This window comes from Aptenodytes patagonicus, chromosome 1 (assembly GCF_965638725.1).
Source record: "Aptenodytes patagonicus chromosome 1, bAptPat1.pri.cur, whole genome shotgun sequence".
Lineage (NCBI taxonomy): Eukaryota > Metazoa > Chordata > Aves > Sphenisciformes > Spheniscidae > Aptenodytes > Aptenodytes patagonicus.
In genome coordinates this window covers 10,684,801-10,706,805 of record NC_134949.1, presented here as the reverse complement: position 1 = coordinate 10,706,805, position 22,005 = coordinate 10,684,801, and the positions used below count along the sequence as shown (strand labels likewise).

The 22,005-nt window shown below is 37.4% G+C and overlaps 1 protein-coding gene across 8 annotated transcripts in view; it reads right to left on the bottom strand.

Annotated features, from left to right (window-relative positions):
* The window catches only part of CACNA2D1 (calcium voltage-gated channel auxiliary subunit alpha2delta 1), a 434,729-nt gene that overhangs the window by 217,126 nt on the left and 195,598 nt on the right, over positions 1–22,005 (bottom strand). For all 8 annotated transcript variants that reach the window (XM_076360363.1, XM_076360445.1, XM_076360724.1 and 5 more), the window contains exon 4: positions 19,775–19,834. In XM_076360363.1, coding sequence (XP_076216478.1) covers positions 19,775–19,834 — 60 coding nt within the window. The remainder of the gene's footprint in view (positions 1–19,774; positions 19,835–22,005) is intronic.

Sequence of the window (22,005 nt, the reverse complement as noted above, 5' to 3'; positions counted from 1 at the left end):
ATAACATGCCTCTGGCCTACCCTAAGTAGGTGGATAATGAAAGGTAATGATTCAAAAAGTTATCCTCTCCTTCTCCTACCAGCCAAACCTCCCTCGGTATTCTTACCATCTCCCCAAAGAATGACAAAAAAATTCTAGGATTTTATGTACTTTCATGTGTCACAAATGAACAGGAAAGAAAATGAAAAGGACACTCTTCTGGAGTTACTGAGTTTAAAAGAACTGGCTAGATATATAAAGTGATACAAATAACCATTTTCTATATTCCTCCTCCAGTCCCCTAAGTCAAAAGCAAGGTAGCCAGAGACAACCCTGAGAGACAAAAATCTTTTAAATCCTTTTTAATTTTGGTAAATATATTCCTCCAAAAGGTTCAGGAAACTGCTAATCTTCTCATCACAGTAACTTCCTCAAGTTATAAGCAACTGCAAATGGCTTCTTTTTATAAGGCAAAATGCAATCGATTACAAAGCAGATTTCCAGGTGGGAAAATGAAATTAATTTGTTAGCAGCTAATTAACCTCTATATCACACTATCTGATCTGTTTAATTAAAGCAGCAAAGTATGTTTATTTTAATTTATTCAGCATTACTTTATTTAGTTGATGAGAGAACACAAAAAATAAAATAAATAATAATAAAGAAAAAACTGTCTGAACTGATTGCATATTATCGAGACTGTAAATACTGGGACCGGTATAGTACAGGAGCCTAGTTAAACAGTTTGGACATGAGTTTAAATTCAATTCACAGGAAATTGGCATTCTGAATTCATACTTATGTAGGTGCTAGGATGTAATGAACTAGGCTACATCTCTTGCACTATCATAACTGAATACAGAAAATATGCCAGTTCTCCAACTCCAACAAATCTGCAAAAAATATTTTTTACCAAGTAATGGGCAAGCCTATAATACAATTTGTCCCAAAGAAAATGAGTTTACATTTGTTACATTGCTACTGTGTTCTATTCCAAGCTGAGTGGTGCAGTTGACACGCCAGAGGGACAGGATGACATCCAGAGGGACCTGGACAAGCTTGAGAAGTGGGCCTGTGTGAACCTCATGAGGTTTCACAAGGCCAAGTGCAAGGTCCTGCACCTGGGTCAGAGCAACCCCCAGCATCAATACAGGCTGGGGGACGAAGGGATTGAGAGCAGCCCTGCCGAGAAGGACTTGGGGGTACTGGTGGGTGAAAAGCTGGACATGAGCCAGCAATGTGCGCTCGCAGCCCACAAGGCCAATCGTATCCTGGGCTGCATCACAAGCAGCGTGGCCAGCAGGTCGAGGGAGGTGATTCTGCCCCTCTACTCTGCTCTGGTGAGACCCCACCTGGAGTACTGCGTCCAGCTCTGGAGCCCTCAGCAGAAGAAAGACACGGACCTGTTGGAGCGGGTCCAGAGAACGGCCACAAAAATGACCAGGGGGATGGAACACCTCTCCTATGAAGAAAGGCTGAGAGAGTTGGGGTTGTTCAGCCTGGAGAAGAGAAGGCTTTGGGGAGACCTTCTTGCAGCCTATCAGTACTTAAAGGGGGCTTATAAAAAAGATGGTGGCAAACTTTTGAGCAGGGCCTGTTGCGACAGGACAAGGGGGAATGGCTTTAAACTAAAGCGGGGTAGATTTAGACTAGCTATAAGGAAGAAATTTTTCACGCTGAGGGTGGTGAAACACTGGCACAGGTTGCCCAGAGAGGCGGTGGATGCCCCATCCCTGGAAATGTTCAAGGTCAGGTTGGACGGGAGCAACCTGATCTAATTGAAGATGTTGCTGCCCACGGCAGGGGGGTTGGACTAGATGACCTTTAGAGGTCCCTTCCAGCCCAAACTATTCTATGATTCTATGATTCTATGATTCTATGATTCTATTCATTATAGCCAACAAATAAGATGACATTTAGGAATGTTGCAATCAGTGGTTACAAAATATTTAAAAGGAATCAAACTTTAGGCATATGACACTACAGTGGAGTAAAAACCCAAGAGTCTAGCTTCTCGGTGATCCATAATGGTGACTGAAGACATCAGGTATATTCCAAGGCTTATCCAAACCCAGCTGTGCACTGAGGTCAGCAGTCCCTAGCTGCTGGACCTTCATCATCGCAAACTCCAGAACCTAGAACCTGAGGATAAATGCTTGTGTCTATTTTTAAAATGGTATTTCTATCACTTTTTATATGCAGATTCGTACTCATTTAGCCCACACATGGAGTCAATCAGAAGCTGATAAAACTAATTAGTGCTGAGCAGAGCCACAAATAATAAAAAATGTTGATAGATCATGACAGGAGACAAGGACTCTCAGTGGAGAACCTTGATTCGCTTACTGATTGTGTTTTCATCAGATGATAGCCAGGTAAGATAAAATGTATAAAGAACAGACTACACAAAAGCAAACTCCACAAGCCATGACTGCCAGTATTACACAAGTAAATTTATACTATCCTAATCCCTCTGGCTTTGTAATGCATTAAAAAATTGATGACCATAAGTAACTGAATTATAACTTTTCTGTTTAAGTAATTATGATCAACTATATAAAATGCAGAGCATATTCTTAAAGAGATTTTTTTTGCTTCTGGCAATAAAATGGACACTATTATTCTATAGACAAGGTTATTCTCCCCTCCAGTTCCACACTTGTATTGTGAAAATAATCTAAATATATCCAACATAAGTCTAACAAACCTATTCACCAGCAATGTCATGAAGCTTGCATCGCAGCTAGTGGAAATCCATTGACACAACAGGTCAGATACAACAGGCATATATTTCAGACTAGAATACCTTCTTTGAACTTTTATTCAAAGGCTGCACAGTGTGTTTTAAACCCATCATTTAAGCTCCTACTTCCTTGGGAATTGCACAACAGTTAATGACATTAAAACAACAAATAATACTAGGGAAAAAATTAAGTCATAGGCATTTGTAAAACGTTGCAGGAATTTTGAATTATCAGTGCTGGTAATTATTCTTAAACTTGACAATATAATGAGTGGATTGATAGTTGGATTAATTTTCACAAGTCCAGGAACCATCATGTGATCTTAAAGACTGTGAAGGCAAAGAATTTAAACACAAAGACAAAATTTGCTTATGAATATGTCTATTTTGGCAAGAAATTAAGGGGAAAAAAAAGCAACCACATTATTTCAGTATATGTTTGGCTCCAAACAAATTAATTCATTTGAATTTGTGGTTTGATCCATTCAGAATATTTTATTAAGTTACTGAATATAACATATAGCAATCTGTATATGTTAACAAAATGTAAAAATATTTTCCCTGCTGAAATTGTACCAAACAAAACCAAATCAACATTATTGAAACAATGTTTCTTTCATCCTCCTCTTTAAATTTCCACAGAAAACTTAGAGATTTAATTCTGATAAACATTGTTTTCCATAGAATATCAATTATAACAAAACGTATGTCTTCATCTTACTTTTTTAAAAATGCTTTGAAATGAAAGATGAAAACCTGTAAGACTAATTTTTATATTTACATACATACATATGCTTTGAGAATATATCCAATGATTGAAACAGTTCCACAGAAACAGAAATTTCCTCCTCTATTTAATTTTCTTCTCTATTTCTCTCTTCACAAAGAAATAGTATATGGCAAGAAATATATTACACAAAGACACTGTAACTAAATTCTAAGCAAAAATACCCAGACAACATTAATGTCTTTTAAGATCTCACTGGAATAGAAAAAAAGCCTACATTTTGCACAGTTTTCCTTAAACTGCAGCAGCAGTAGGTTTTATACATCTCTTTCCTCTTTTTTCCATATGTAAAAAATAAAATACAAGGAGATTATAACTTGTATTTCTGCAGGGAAATTAAGCACACACTATTTTTTCCTTAGTATTACAATACTGTGTAACACAGGAAAAATTAATTTTCATATATAAATTATGAAAGCCTGATCCAAACTTTGGGTCATATCTTACATAGCTGACACTGACCAGTGAAGCTAATGATGTCAAATAAATTTTTGAAAAGCATTTGTTTTCTTTCCCTGTCTGTATCAATTCTTCATTTGGTTTATTCAATCACTCGAAGTGTATCCACAAAAAACCCTCACAGAGTTATAACATACAAAAAGCAATTGCTATGACTTATCTTATACAATTTGCATGAAAATTAAAAAAAAAAAAAACAAATCTCTCCATTTCCTCCTAAATGTGGACAGTACCTATCCAAAAGGTAACAAAGTTCAAAACATGTCCGGCCATGTTGTCTTTTCAGACGGTTTTGGTTCACACACATAACAAATGTGTCTGGCATATTGACTGTTAATTATTTTAATGGGCCTCTTACAAAGATAAATCTTACCTGCTTTGTTAAGATTTTACTTTAAATGATTTTGCTAGATCTCTGATGTCTTAGAAGGAAAGCAACTGTAGACTGCATTTACCAGACTTTAAGAAATATCCCATGCTCACCTAATTAATAAAGAACAGAAGGAATCATAATTTAATTATTCAGCTTTGACATCCACTTTGTGCATGTCTTGCACTCAATCACTGCAATAAAGCAAAGCTCCACGGGTATATTTTATTTCGGAAGCAGTTCAGTAGCATGAGACAAGCCAGCAGCTGAAAAATATCATTCATTTTACTATTTAACATAAAATGATGAAGACTTTCCAGTTAATCACTACAAGCAAAAGGACCATATCAAAAATAATTAAAACATAACTACTTTTCCTCTTAATTATTGGATATATTACACTGGTATGCTGGCATTCATGCAGAAGAGCAGTAAGATTTAAGAGCTGTATCAACATCTTGGTATTATGTTTCTCATTCTCTATCTTAACAACTGCACTAAATGAAAAGTTATTTGTGTTTTCTTCCACGGATCACAAAAGGGGTTTTCACTCGCCTTGCCTTTGATGCTTAGGTCACAAACTGCAAAGAAATGCAGAGACACCCAAACTTCTGAATAAGCTGGTTCAGATATGACAGCAGGGTAAGGCGCTTGGATGAGCATTTGCACTGTCACGACCACAAGCTGCTTTATTTTGGGAAATCTCATACCTCTCTTGACAGCAAACTGTGCAATTTAAAAAGACTTCATATTATTTTAATAGTAAAAGGATATGACTTCTTTTCACCACCCAGTCCTGTCATTTTCTAGAGACAGTAGAGGGATTCTTTCTTGGTTTTGCTTTTTTCCTGAGTACTATGAAACACAGGTAAAAACTACCAAAAAAATGTTCTTTGAAAACGGGGAACAAACAAAAATAAAGGAAACCAGATGCTGGCTACATCCTCCAATGCTTTTGTGGAAGATGCTCCAATAGTTCAGTACTAAACAAAACAGAACAGTCCAAGATATAAGCAGGAGCGGAAAAAAAACCAAACAAAACCAAAACCAGATTCTTCTTTAATTGTCTTGTGTTTTCATATAACCTAGGTACATTAATTTCTACCAGTAAAAATTGAGAAATAAATAGTAAAAGTAGTACTAGTAAAAAGCAAGATGCTCAAACACAAGCCTATATAAAGAAAAACAAGCAAGATTCGAAATTGGTGTCGCTGAAATACATTATGGCTTATTTCATATTTTTGTTTGGCAATTAATCTGGAATTGTGCATAGAACCAGAAACAAGGATTGTATCTTTTTAAACCAGGCTGTAGCCTTTTCTTTTTCTTTCTCTTTGGAGAAATCCCTTTTTTTTTTAATCTTTTCTCTTTCAGTAAAATAGGGATAAGAACTAATTATATCCTATATACATCCTGCAATGATGAGAGCAGTTGGGACCCAACATTTGCTAACATCCACTTATGGACAAGTCATCTCCCAGGGCCCTGCAGGTCCTTAGGAGCCTGCCTGGCACTGAGCAGCACCCCGGGGCCTCCCCTACCTGCCCATGGGCCCAGGAGCCCCATTTCAGCTCAGCCTGGGTCCTTCAGTCCCTGCCTCAGTGGCGGGCTAGGAAGGCCTGTCTCCAGCCCTGCCTCTGGCCCCATATCCTAGATGGACCTCTGCCCTACGACAGACCCCTTGGACGTACGCTGCAGCTCAACTCCAGCTCACCTCTTTCCCTGGCCCCATCCCCTTTTCCTTCTGATGGTAACCTCTAGATGGACCCTGGATTTGGTTCTTCACTCACCATGTCTGGAACCATCAATGGACTCTGTTACCAGCACCCAGCTCTGCCTGCCCTGGTCAGCCCCATGGGACTGCACCCATCGGTGAGGGCATGGCCTGTGCTGGGTGACCTCCAGCTCCCGCTGGCCTGCTTTGGGAGCAGCCGGCCCTCGCGGCTGCTGACCTAGCTTTTGACTGCATGTGTGCGTTTCCCTTTCTTCCTAGCTTTTTCTAACCCTGCTGTAGCCACGTTCCAAAATTCTTTTCTGAGCCTAACCCAAATTTTAAGTAAATAATGGTACTTATCTTTGCTTACTATAATTTCACCTAAAGTTCAGCCATCACTCATACCATATTCTCTGACGTAACAGAAGAATAATATTAGGTAACAGGGGAATTTTGCAGATGAACTTGAATAAAGATGTTTAAAATACTTAAAATAACCATTTTCTGCCTTAAAGAACTGAAGTAAGCCAGTATCACCACCTTGATACTTCATTTACTCTCTACCATTTTATTTTACTTACGAAACTGACAATGTTATTTTGTAAACTCAGATCCCCCAGTTAAGTCCATGGCAGCTTTAACCTGACTCCAGCTGCATCTCCTTGATGAAGAACAGAAGCTGTAGGTTGTTTGTTTGCTTGTTTGTTTGTCCCATTTTGTATTTATTTTTTTTTTTTAATTGGAAAGAGGCTTTGGAGTGTCTGTGCCAGCATTTTTCCCCAGACTGATTTCCATACTTATAAAAGAAAGGCCACCCACATTGTCTGTTTCCACTCACCACTGGATAAGAAACTTTAAAAATTGAGTTGTCATAATATCAGATATTATTTCTCATTTACTTGAATGTAGTCATTTCTACCAAAAATGCCCCCATACCCTCAGCGCCAGACTAAGCACAGGCAAAGCTGCCAGCTCTACAGTGCATTAGATTGCAAGGGCAGTGAAGTATAGGCGAAGCCTGCTTTGACGATACCAAAACCTTGGAAAGCCAGACTGGTGGCTGCTGGCTGTCAGTAGGATGGAGAGAACAGCAATCTCTCCTTGGAAGAACGCTCTCTTCCTTAAAACCAGTTTCAGCCCAAGCCTGCACACATGCTCCCAGCAGCATGAGCAGCAAGCCCAGATCCCTGGTGACTACGTCTGATGTAATGTCACAGTTTTGCCAGTTTCTTCTGACTCTCCCTAATCCTGCCCCGGGGCAGAAGTCAGAGCAGTCCTGGGTTTTAACAACTCAGAGAAGGAATCAGCTAGTTCTGAATTTGCACACCTTCCTGGTTCAGAAATTACACAATTTCAGAAATATTTTAAATCTAATACATATAACTCTTATTCTAGGCAGAGAATTATTGAAGTTCACAGCATTTTAGTACTCCCATCAGAATCTATGGTAACACATGTAGGCTTGGGCCCTTACACTTTGTATAAGTCACTTTAAAATTCTTGTACTGTTCAGCACGTCTTTGAAATTCATCTCTTTTCTAAAATTCAGAGTGGACAGACAGACAAATAACAGAAGATGTGAGGAAAGAACCAATGTGAGAAATTTTACACAAGAAATATCCATCTATTGTGAAAAGTGAAATTAAGACAGGTATTTGATGAAAAAGACAGGCAGTCAGAAAGGTTCCTGCATACCTAACCAAAAAGGTTACTGAAAAAAGAGCTGAACACTGGAAGAACATAATGAAGAAGAGAGTATGAAGTAAATTGGAAAGAATATATTCAATTGATTTGAGTTTGAAGAAATGCATCATTTTGTCTCAAAATTTATCCTTTGATGCTTGAGGACCGTTTCAGCTCAGCTCTCAACAGCACCATTACGCAGTATTACAGAAGCGTGAACTGAGATTTCAGAAAGCCAAAGAGGAAGGAACTACAAGTGTTTAAGAAGGGGTAATGGAAGATGGGAAACTTAGGCTGAAGAGGAAAGAAGAAGGAATGCTGCAAAAAAGGGTGAAGTGTCTTGTCAAGGATGATGCCATGTTCACGTCCAGAAAAGACATAGAAGTGAAAACTGGGGAGAAAGGCAGGAGACAATTGCAGCAAAGCAGTCATTCCCAAACCTTTCCCATCAATGACCTCTTTGGCAACAGCCAAAACTTCCTGGGCCTCTTTCCCCTCCCTTCCCTGCCCCCTTCTCCTTTTCACACAGTTCAGGGTACAAACTTTGCTATCCACCTTGCCAAAGATTGTTTTGTTTTGTTTTTACTTTAGGAATTTTACTGAATGTGATGGGCTGGTAACTCTCACAGCTCCAGAAAATGGTATGAGCAGAAACCATCCTAACTTAGCTACTCTTTGCCTGGGAAAGTCCTCCAAAACTATTTCAGCAGGTCTTGTACTGTAAATACCTCATTTATGCTGTGATCTAAGACACTTTATCAGCATTATGCTAAAAACCATTATTCTGATGAGACCAGCACAGTCTGTATGCTATTTGGACACAATGAATGGAAAATAATAGATGTATGCAAACCATGGATACTGGCGCAGAGTAAGCATCAGCCAATTGTGCAAACTGAGCCCAAGGGCCAGGACTCCTTTCCTGCTGTGCTCCACAAAGATGATGCTCATACTGAACTTGCTGAAAGTACCTATTATGTTTTCTCTGCTTGCATGTTCATTTCTGCTCAAATATTCCTGGTCATTAAAACATGACAGAGGTAAAATTTCAAAAGCACGGGCACATACTAGTTTAACTGCTTGTGTTCTCAAAATATCTGAACCCACTAGCTTTAGTCCCTTGCAGACCTGCAAAACAGAAACTCACCTAACAGTGTACAGCTGTTTATAGACATAAATACACACACATGTGCATATATACATGTAGATACATATATAAATACATGTACAAGTATACACACAGATGAAAATTTATACAATTGATATATGCATATACATACCTCCCACCTATTTAAGTAGGACTAGTTTAAGCTTATACCTCATGTGATTCTTAAAATATCACCTCAACCTTGTTTATGAACACTGAGAGATAGGAAAAAGCATATCTAATATCTCAGAAATGTGTAAACTTTAACTCTTGTTATCTTGAAGCAATAAACGATTTGACCTGTTTCATATTAAAGCGTTTCAAACTCTTGCAAATATAGTACTGCAGAGCTCTCATGCACAGATAAAAGGTTTTTACATATTCCACTGTCTGACATTCTTTTAATATTTCCTTATCAATATATAGATGACATGAGGAGATGAATGAATTGATTTAAGTGCATCCTATTCTTGACAAACATACCCCAAGTTCAACTAGATGTATGGATTTGCACTGCTCTACTCTTACCAGTACATGTAAACCACTTCAGTGAACTATTTTTGTGTCAGCAAAACCTACTGATATGAATCTGCAAAGGATATCCAGTCTTGCTGTCCATGTCATAGTTATTTTTCATAAAATAGTATTCATAATTCATAATCATAGCATAATTCATAATATTGTAATTCTTTTCATAAAAATAGTGGGATATTTGCCCTACTGCTATCGGTAGAATATCCGAGAAACTCATTAAACTGATGGATTTTTCCTTCGACGTTCCTTCCTCCAATTTTCAAGCTAAATTTATCCATAACTGCTATATATCTATTGCTCTAAAGAACATTTGTTTTCTCTTGAACAGCATTTCCTCTTGGTGTTTATTCTTGACACAGGCTGTTTACTGATCTGTAACCATGGTACTTTTTAGGATAGAGCATGCTTCATTCTCCACAGAGAGTATGGTGTCTGTGTTTCAAAGTAAAACACAGATCAATCCTGAACACGGACTGCTGCTCATCCATATTGTGCTTGTTGCAGCTGCCCCCAAGACACCTAAGCAACCTAAATCAAGCCTATACGAGGTTATACCCTGTCTCACTTTCTACATGCCTCCAATGTTATCTCAACAAGTTTTATACCCACAAATACTCTTACATGCCCTGCTGTAACTGATGTAGCACCTGAAGCATACGAACTCCCTAGTTTCACGCCTTGAGAATACTGTTTTCTAAGCTGCACTACTTTCTTCACATTTCAGAAACTTTGAGCAGAAAAGTACACAAACGCACACACATATTACAACTTAGAGCCTCCTCGATATCACCAAGAGAAGTCACAAGACCAAGTCTAGTCTGAACCCTGACAATCTATGCCACTTTGTCCAACAGTCAGGTCCATAGATTTGTTTTATTCAACAGCATAGATTTATAGATGTAAGCTTTAGAAATGTAGTCCCGTTCCAGTCTTGAACTTATTTCTTAGAGAAATGCCTCAGGGAGCCAGAATTAAGACTCCATCCCCTTCTGTGCATGAAATATGCACGAACAAGAATGGGTTAAGCACAGGAAAACATACAGATTCGAGATTGCTTCTGCTACTGTAGGGTCACTTCACCTACAGAAGCCTTTCACAGTAGTCAGGCTGGCATTGCTGACCCTCTGCCTTTTGCTCCCTACCCTACACTTTGCAGGAGTTAGAAAGTGCTGAATGAGCTATGGCTTCAGGCAAGTCCCAGGCTCTACTCAAAAACTATCTGTGATCCTCATCTCCTGCATTATCCATCAGTTTTCCTTTTTACCATTCATACATTTAAACAGCAACTCTCCACCTTGGATGCAGAATCTCAAAACATGACTTAAACTAGCTGAAAGCCTTATGCAGCAATATTAATATCAGCAAATCTTTACAGATATGTTTCATAAATGTCTTACCCAAAGAAGACTGTACTTAGGAATGTTGCTTTGTAGTGTCATGCATGTGCTGTGCCAGGGCTTACTATGTTTTCCCCAATACCAAACTTTATGAATGGTATCCAACTGAAGTGAAGCTTTGAGGCAGAATTGCATTGCGGGGCGGGGGGGGCGGAGAGAGAGAGACCAAGAGAGACTGGAAGTGTTTGGAATTAAATCTCCTGTGCCCTGTGCTCCCCTATAATAAGGAAAAGAATCTCTTTCCAAGTCAGCTGTCAGCAGAAGAAATGGCAACAACCATCACTTGGGATTAACAAATGTACTGATAATATTTTTGAAAGGACTTCAGAATTAATCCAGCCTGTGGTTTTTTTCTGCTGGTATCCCTCACCAAAAGAAAAAAAAAAACAAAACACCTTTTGCCACAGTAACACAACCCTAGCACAAAATACCTGCATATACTAGTAAAATAAAACTAAAATGTTCTATCTGAAAGGTGGGAAATGCTATGGCAAGACTACATACTTCCTCAATGAGTATTTTAAAATACTTCAAGTCTAGAAGTAATTTAAACTACTATATGTCCTATATGGACATTGTTCAGTCTGGTAGAAAACTTTTGCTGGAAGTCTTCTTTCCCTTTTTAGGTGGGAAAAAAAGCACACACAAAGCATAAAAAGTTTTATCAGGAGAAAACACCAGAATTTAGTGCAAGCACAGAAAAATATCAGTAGAGCCAAGCTCCTTAGTTTTACTGTTCCCATGTGTTAACTCTTAAGAAATGCAAAACTGAAGTTCCTCTCTTGAGAAGCCATAATGCCCAAAGGACGAAGAAGAGAATCCTACCTGAATTAATTATTCATCAGGGATTATTCATCCATTTTTAAAAGCAAAGATCTGTTCTGGATTAGCATAGTTGTATTTATATTTATTCTTCATATTTTCAAGACAGTTACAATACACAGTGCTTCAGTGCAGTATAATTTGGGACTACCAAATGGGAAAATGAAAATAGAATGATAGTGTTTTCCATAAACACATAAATTACAGGCAGTCATAGCGTTGGCCTAGAGCTCTCAAGACATGCTAAATCCTAATATCCCTCCAATGAGACCTAGAGTTGTTTGTGTATTTATTTATACAGTTCTGATTTGCTCATAGCTGATAGCAAAAATGAACTGGAGAAAAGTAAACAAATGCTTAACAGCCCACATTTCTGGTCAAATCAGGTAGAATTTTTTAATGTTTCTTTGCATGATGTAGAAGAATGGTAGCATACTGCTAATTTTGAAGAGTCTGTCTGCTCTATGTTATGCACATCTCTTGTTTTGTGGCAAGCCTACAGAAATATCTGCCACTACTTGAATCACACATCATCATTTTCAGGACATAAAAGAGCCACAATTTCACCTTTTGTTTAAATTCTATTAAGAATTACACTATACTCAGGGGATGGAAGGATAAGAATTCCCAAATCCCTTGAGCAAAATGCAGCTCTTAATAATAGGATTGTCTAGTACTCCCAAAGCATTTTAAAGTCTATGCAGAATGAAACTCCTATTAAAATTTCTGCTGTATTTCAACTGCAAAATAATACAGACATCAAACATTTTCTGTTTTCAGCTACTGCACAAGCCAATGTTCTTGGAACATCACTTCTTGGTAGTATACTTTAAGTATATAATGTTTGGAAAATGTCTTTTTTTTATTTTCTTAAGCCATTAGGATTTGTCTCTTTTTTTTTCCCCCCCCCCATGGTATTTCATGACATCTCTGAGGCCTACAAACTTTTAAACACATAAACCTTCCGACTTCATGTTATCTCCTTTTTCTCTTTCTAAAGATGATAAGTTGTGGCAAAGACAAACTGAATTCTCATCTAGTATCTTACAGGAATCCTGTGGCAAAAAAACAAGGTAAGCTATCAAGGCCTGCATGACTCCTGTGGTTTTGTCATTTGAAAAAATAGAAGGAAATGGAGTGAAGAAAAACACAAATATCTCTACCTCCAAAAATCCAACCCACTTATCTCAGAACTTCAGAAAGGCTCTAATTTTAATATGAAATAATATGTGTAGTCCTAAACCCATATCTGTCTATTCCCAGTATTTGCCCCTTTTCACAGGAAACATTTTAAAAATATTTTGGGTCTAATTTGCTTTTAAAAAAAGATCTCTAGGATTTGCTATTGTGAATGGTATTCCTTCTCTGAAGTAAGAATCAAAACTTTGTAATATTTTCTGAATTTCTCAATCTTTTAGAAGTCTGCCTCCATTATGAAAAGCTATACTTGAATGATACTTACTCCATTGATTAACTTTTTGTGCATATTGTTATATCAGGGTTTTTTTTTTCTTTTAATTAAAAAAAAAGACCTTCTCTCCTCCTATTAGTAATTTAAAACCAGCAGCGTTAAGTAGGTTAATACTCCTTTTTCTAAAACATTTGTGCATTTCCTAAATTCAACGTAAAAAAAGGTCAGGATAACATGTATGTGATGGGCAATGGGGGAAATGAGTTTGCCTAGGAGATGATGGAAACAGAGGAAACTAGTTAGATCCTAGTCATACTGGCGAGAATGAATCAAGGAGAAAGGTACTATTAGTTTTGAACTAAAAATATTTGGTAAAGAAGCCCACAGACAAACAGCATCCTTGAAGTCCATTTCTAATTGATTTTATGGATTCACTAAAGGTAGTAAAGCAATGCTAAGAATTACTTATCACAGATTTTCATTAGCAACTGAACTTGAAGGTGAAAGGTAAAATAAAAAACTAGTTAGCTTCATCTGTGTTACAAATTCAATGAACTCTTAGAAAATATGCACAGCAGCAGCCTGCAGAAAGCTTTTCTTAACATATCATACTTCTCTTGTAAACTAAAGAACCTACAGGGTGTTAATAAATTGAGTACAATAGTACATCTTGCTTTTAATAAGATGTTTGTTCAGAAAGCACATTAAAGGCTCATTCAAAATGAAAGCGATAATGCATATGTATGGTGTCTTAATAAAGAGAAATCACACCTTTCTTTCTGTTTTTCTTTCCCAGCTCCTTCCCTCCACCCCTTTTTCAGAAGCTGCACATTTTTTAAATTAGTTTCCTGGTCAATAAGTAAAAAGAGTATTAGATGTCTTTTAATATATTTGATTTTTCAGATAAAATTGAATGCTTGAAAGATTCAACAATGATTGAAGGTGTTTCTTTGTTTTACTCTAAAAGCTTTTTTGGCAAGTTCCCTACCAGGGAAGCACTTTACTGCCCAGATGAGATCCTTGCAATGATTTATATTATAAAGTGACACTCCTGTACTCAATGTAAGCATATTAAGAGATGATAAATAGCCAAAATCTAAAGACCAAAAGATATAGCAGAAAACCTAGCTCCTCTATAGTTACACATTTAAAATCCCTGCTTATATATAATCTTGATTCTCATTGTAAAGCTACCGTTTGCCATCTTCTTTATCAACTTCCTAATTGGTTTAAAATTCCTAAAGTGTGAAAAAATAAATAAATCAAGGATTACAAATGTGATTACAAATGCATTCAAATGATTAATCACACTAACACTTATATTGGGGTTATCCTTATAAAGGATCACATTAGATCTTATGTAACAGAACAAAAGCATGGAAGAGCTCTCCTGTGGCAACCCAGATTTTAGAGGAAGTCAATGATTTCTAGACTCAAAGACTCACCTGAGAGAGTCTAGGAAGTTATAAAACTCCAGGCAAGCTAGCAAGAGGCATTACCCTTAAAAAGCTTTCTAATGACCTGGATTTTTTTTTTGCCCTTAAGACACATTCCTTATATCTAACTAGTGCCTCCTAGAAACTTGTAAACCAGAAGGCACCACCGAAACTTTGTGAAAATAAGAATCAGAACATTAGGGGCAGGATGCTGGGGACAGACAAGTGGACAGTGGGATGCTGTTCCCGGTAGGGAATGCCAGACAAATTCTGCACTCGTCTGGTGAAGCCTATGTCACATGTCTCCAAACAGGCTTCAGCATGGGCATGTTCACAGTGAATTGCTACATTAGGATGAATCTCTTCTTACTAATTACGGACATCCTAGGAAAGTAAGGGGAGAGTGCTTCAAAGGCTGTAACTGCTGTATCTCCTGTCTCGTTTTGAGAAAGCACTATTGAAAAACTTGCAGAAATGCCTGTTCCTGCAATACGGTGCTTTTTTATGAATCAAAAAGGTATAAGTGATTTGATAAGCATCAAATAAACATCAGAACAACCCCTAAACCAACCCTATTTCAGTAAATATGATTCATTCTTATTTCCTTTGCACCTCACCTTCCTACCACACCCAGTGCACACACAGAGCTCTGTCCCGAGTAGAATGATGTCAAAGTGCAAAACAATCACTGAGAGAAAAAAGGTAATTTCATTGCTTTCAGTGAGATATGGCACATTTAGCTTAAATTATACACAAATGAAAGCTATATGTCACAGAAGAGAAGGTGGCACACAGCCCTTCAGAGAAGAATATTATCCTCCCTAAAACCTTGACCATCTGCCTGTCAATTTAAATCAATTATTCGGCATATTTTTTTCCAAATCACATAGACTTTAGAAGTGTGAGGCCTTATCCAAACTGAGTCAAAATCAATGGAAGATTTATTTCACTGGGTTTTGGATCAGAGCATTGTGTGAAGATACAGACAGCTTTGACACTTTGCCCGTGTTAGTGTTGTTAAAACATCCACAAAATTATAAAGTATATATGACTTTACTGGGAAAGGATCCCACACCTACTTTGCACCTGTGGGGACCGGTTCCCTGTACCCCAGATCTGGAGCAAAATCTAAACAGTATAATTTCCCACAGACGCTCTTTGCACCCAAGAGGACTATCAGAGGTACAAGCCATAGGACAGCTGTATCCTATCTTTGACGATCTGAGAGAAAAAGTATTCCAGTTTGTTTTCTTCACAGAGCTTTTCCCTCTTTCAAAAGTCAAAGTGCATTTACTAAACTGCCTCTTTAGAATGAAGCAGTATTAAAGCTGAAAGTTTGGTGTTTTGTTTGTTTGTTTTCCAGTTGAGGCTTTTAAGATGCAACATTTTAGTATTGTCGTAACATCCACAATAAATTACAGACAGTCCTGAAAAATCTTCAATCTGCAAGACACGTCAAGCACAGAGAGATGCCTGCTCTGCTCTTGCAGGTCACCTCTTGGATCAACTCTTGTGATGCGAGACTTGTTTTATCTCAGTTATCCTTTTATCTTCCATTTCTTTGCTGAGCAACTTTTCACTGCAGTTTTATGCAGCCAATATTTGTACTAGAAAAAAAAAATCATAATTCCAAAGTAATATTTCCATGACCTTTTGTCTTTACTTTTAAGCCCAGTTGGTACATAAACACCAGCCTACACATTATCTCAGAAATAACAGGACTCAGAAAATCATCTTTTACACAGAAGAATATAAAATGACACTATTGGTTAAAAGATAAGGCATATTGAAAGGATTTTTTATGTGGCATTTTAATGTGATAATTATTTCCTAAAAGTCTGAGTTTCAGTGTTCATATAAATAAGTGGATGCTAATAGGCCATCCATAAAGACTCCCCTTGTTAAAATACAGATGAGATATCCCTTATGGTTATACATGTGTAAGTACAATTAATATTGCAACCCAACTGGAAACAAAATTGCTTTAGTTAACCAACCATTGCAAGGCAATCAAATGTGGTATCAAATGTAATTGTAGAAGATCCATTTGGGGAATAACAGCAATTATTTCATACAGAATTCTCCCTTCCTTCTTCCAATTCACGTACAATTTGTTTCATGCATCTCTATGCCAGAAAAATAATTGGACCATCACAAGTGTCAAAACCACCCCCCTTCCACTCTGCAGCATACAAGAAAATTCAAACTGACAAGGCTGTTTCATTTAGAAATATTGGTTTGTATCTCTGATTTGTAACTGCATTAATTAAGCAGGTTTTATTTCTCCAGCTGTATATGCAGCCAGGGAATTGGGCAGTACCGATGGAGTAAGCAGAGAATGGCATTTATTTGCCTGAAGCTAAGCGCTTTGGATTTGCCTTCATAAACTTCACAAATACACACTAAAGACTTAATAGTTTTCTAACAGTTAAGTATTATTTTAGGGCTGTAGATGTAAACTGCAGTTCAGATATTTTAATTGTGCTTAATCAGGTAACAACACGTTACAATCCAATATTAATGATTTTTTTTCCTTTTTACTCAGAAGACATTCAGTATTCTTAATTATTATTCTTAGTTAATAATCCTTTGAATGATTTTGCACTTTTTAGTAAATTAATTAGCAATTGCCAAAATTATTTTAATATTTAATTATGAATGCAAAATACCAAAATCCATTATGATCTTTATTTCTGTCACTTAGCTAAAAACTAATGGTAAATATGTAAGATACATGCTCTTAACTCATTTTAGATTTTTATTTTTGCTCTTGAGACATTCCATATACACCTGACAAACATTCATTTATTAATAAAAAGAGTATATATAGCCCCCAGTGTCAATCTCTGTATTTAGAAAGCTAATTCTCTCCTTTAGACAACTCTGACAGTCTTTACATGAAATTATTAGCTGAAATAACAAAAATGAAGCTGTGGGACCAAATCTGGATCTTCAAAGATTCTTCCCTGTACTACCTAATTTCAAAAGACCATATCTGAGGGTGCTGAATTTTTATTATATTGACATTTACCTGCAAATAAAATCTTTTAAAATCTTTAATGCTCACACACTTCTTTTGCTGCAAACTGTGCAATAAACATTCATTTTTTGAATAAGGTGTTAGAACAGGCACTCTGGCAGTCTTTTGATTGACACATCCCTTGTAGCTCTGTATAGACCTTGGTATTATGGCCAGCCCTCTTTGCCCTTCCTCTTTTGGATTTGTTCCACTGAAGTCAGCCCTTATATACTTCCCCAGAAGGAATGTTTGTGATATTTTCTCCTTAAAACTTCATAGGCTATTATTCGGCTGCAATCTGACTGTCAAGGACATTGCTGATCCTGAGCTCATTAGAAGCAGAAATAGATTGTCCCAAAGAGTTTCTTTCTACAGTGACTCATGTGCAATGCTGCTGGAAGAGCTTTCATCACCCAAAACCAAATCCTGGACGAGAAATAAACCTCATGCAGCATGATGTAGACCATTCATAATGCTATCAGAAGTACTTTAAGAACCCTCATCTGCAGAAAGTTTTACAGTATATCTTCTATTTTCCATCACAGCCATTAGGAGAATGAATCTTCCAGTGAAAATTAAGTTTATCAGAAAGATCTGTGTGCAAACTAATTTGAGCAGGCATTTTCTAAAAAGTAGGCCAGAAGAGAAGAAAGATTACTTCTGGCCAAAATGGAACAAATTAAATTATAAGAGGCTTAATACATTTATTTGAAATTTAATTGCATAACCTAATGTCAAGGTTATTATATGGTGCACGCTGTTCTCATCCAAATTCAAAACAGTAAAGCACAATCTCGGTTTGCAGTTACTTAATATAAATCCAACTGGTTTTTTTTTTATTTTATTTTATTCTGACCATAGTCTTTGCCTGAGCCACAACATTAATATAAAATCACATTTCAAAATTACTTTGAGATCTCTCCTTGGCAATGAATTCTGATAAGACCAGACGCCTCTCTGGTATGACTGACTTCTACTGCAAGCAAAGGGCAAAAAGAAAACCAAAAGCTGAGACGGTGTTGTTGATGTGATGCCAGTGTGTACAGTAAGAAGCGAAATTATTAGAAAGAGCATCTGACTGTATTCACACTGTTCTGCACTGAGTCCATCAAACCTGCAGGATTTGTTTTCTATTCAAAACAGAGACAGATTAGCAGAAAAGGTCACTGTAGAATTCTCATTATTGCATCCCTATGGAATATGCATTCTGTGTTTTACCGTGTATTGGAAGCTGTGCCTGTGCAGAAAGCACACTTAAAAGCATTCAGGCTGTGTCCAGACCCTCTTTGTACTCCTCAAAGCTAGTCACTCTTATCTGAATTATTTGGCCTGACCTTAGAGGGTTTTTTTGTCTGTTTGTTTTCAGATCTCCAAGTGTCTGAGGAACACTGGATCAGAAAGTACATTATAGAAAACCATTGTGCATTTAACTATGTGCCACTATGATTCTAGTGGATGTACAAACACAGTCTAGGTTTGTAGCAGCATCACGTAAAAGCACCATCTGCTTTTATTTCTGAAGGAACAGGTAATGAAGGCATAATAAATGACTGACATTTAGCAGGGAACTGTAGCCTAAAATTAACAGGCTTATAATCATGCAGCACAATATTAATTTGGCTTGTTCGGTAATAAAGAATTAATGTTGTATGTTTTACAATCATCTCACTTGTTTTTCAATAAAGTCTGAAATGATTGAAGAAGATAGTTTAGTGTTTGACGGGGTTAAGGCCTCTTTCAGTACTGCTAGAATACTGAAGAGAAGAGACGCAGTTATTAAAGTATGGAAAAGGATTCTAAAATAATAGTCTATGACTCCCAATATAGACAGTCATGTAGAAAACCAAATCCTTCTGTATTAAGCTTTTTCCTGCTTTTTTCCACCACACAAGCAAAAGACAAGTTGTAAAAATCTTTTCTATGATTCTGTGTTTCAGTGCTTGGAGTAGCACACTTTTAATTGGTAGTAACCATCACTTAGATACCTTCTCTGTAATCATTCCTTGTATGTCAAAACAAACAGATGTGTTGTGTACACCTCAGAACTACATCCCTAGGTCTGCAAAGCTCCCTATGAGCTTCTGAAGTGAAAAGTCCACTTTATTCTCTAGACACCCAGACTGAGACTCTGTTTACTGAATAAAATAAGATGCCCATTCATAGTCAATGACTCCTTCTGTGGTGGATACATAAACAACATGTTTGTAAGAATATAGTTAACATTTCAAAGAGGAAAAATCTGAGAGGTTAAAAGGAGAAAAACTGAAACTTACCCCAAACTCATCCCTCCACTGATGTGACGCTTGGTACTTCTCTGCTTCTTTAGCAAGGCGCTGAAGACCAAAGAGAGAGAGGACATGCATTTTAGTCTTTACTGATTCTTCACATAGCAAAGTCTTTTTTATTTTCTTCATATACATGTTTTCTCTATATAATTTTCTATATATCTATGCTTTTTTGCACTTACTGGAAAATTATGTATATTTGAGTAAAGATGCGCCATCTCACTTCAAAAATGCTGTTTTCTGTATTATTTGCTTACTTAAGTACTGTAATCATGCATTAGAAAACTTAACCCTCATTCCAATGTCATTTAAGAAGTTCTAGTTAAGTTCAAAATCCATCAACATCCTTCTGAAAATACTATCTCCTTACACACACCACCTTGCCTTATATGTATTAATTTAATCTACCATCCAATGACAAGTATTTATTAGAATGTTAAAACACTGTATTATGGACATTTATTTCTCCATTAAATTATTTAGCTTCAATTATAAGAAGTACTGACATCCCCCGTGATTATTAGGGACCCATAAAAACTCGGTAATTTGGACTAGCTGTAGGCTGGTCCCATGGACTGAATACACATTAGCAGTTGGAGAGTAACAGGCATGCTCCTAGAGGGCATTTTTCCCGTTTAAATTAATTTGAAAGAAATCCAGTTTGTCCACTTAGCCCCACGGGAAGCAAAGCGCAGCCCTCAGGAATGATCAGATGATCCTCTTGCACATCAGTCTCTTGTACAGACACATCCATTGGGTTGGTGACATGTTCCTCCTCATACAAAATTATATGTCCTTAAAATAAAGCTGTTTGTACACGCTTATGAGGAGTTTACTACAATGAAAGTTGCTGAGCGTAATGCGTGTTCTCCAGCTGAGCTGCACACAGCAGCCCCAGTGCCGGCAGCCCTGGAGGCAAGCACCCATCCTGAAAGCAAGCAACCGCGCTCTGAAGAAGCAGCTACCTGATGTGAACGTAGTTCATGTGGACTCAGCCATGTCCTAATTGTCGAGTGACTTACTCTGAGAACTAAATTATTGTATAACCCAATAAAAATTTTAGCAACTGTTTCTGGGGAGTCATGGTCCCTTTCTAACAGAAACAGCCTGGCTATAGCCACCAGATAACTAGGGATGAAAATGCTTTACTGTGTAACAATATGTGCACGGTAAGCCTGATGATCGTTTTAATATTCAGACCAATTCTTACACAAAATGAACTGGTGGTCTAAGTCACATTTTCAGTTGAGTCAACTGTCAGTTCTTGCTAACAACCAAAAGGAATATGACCAGAAAGTTCACGTAAGCTGGAATCACAGAGATGGTGCTGTCAGGATCTCACCTCAGCCACAGCCCGGGATAGCTAGATAACCGCTATGTCATCTGATCCTATGCAGGCAGGCCCTCTCCCCCCTCTAACAACTATCAGGATGATAAATGTCACAAAGCAAAACTTAGGATCCTTTCCTTTCTTTTACATTTGCAATCATCCTATATAAACAAAAAAACCCAACAAACCTGTGTGCTCTGCTGCCAGAAAATGTGTCCACACTCATTCATTTTATTGTCAATTCAAACGATTCTTAGCTAAAAGAAAGCTACTAGCATCTTACAGGCATTGCCAACCGGAGGTGCCCTCCAGAGTGGCCAAGTACCACATTAACAAAGGAAAACCTATGATATAATTTGATGCATTACACTGGGAAAAAGCACAGTACAACTCTCCCTTGACCGCACTGGACAAACACCTCAGATACCTGCAGTATTTTCAGTTTTCTGGTAATATACTAGAACAATTTTGTCCATCTAATTTCTTCACTCACTATTGCCAGTTCTGCATCTAAATTTGGCCTATCCTCTGATGAGTTCACGCTGATTAAGTCATGTTTCACCAGATTGTAGCAAAGCAAGATATGACACTTACTGCACATGTAAATAGCTGCAGTTAACACTGCCCTCGGATTTCCCTCACAGTCTGCTTCGTTACCTTAAGGTACCCAGTGAACTGCATTTGTTTCCTACAACAGACAGTAGAATCCAAATGCACAAGCTGAAAAATGGATTATGAAGAGAAATATATAATGACCATTAACATTACTACGAATTTTGCATGGAAAGAACTGCAGCCACACTTGAAATTCCTCAGCTTCATGAAAAGTTGGTAGATTCTTCAGCCAATCTGTACTGTAAAGTAAAAATGCTAAAAGCAAATTAAAAAA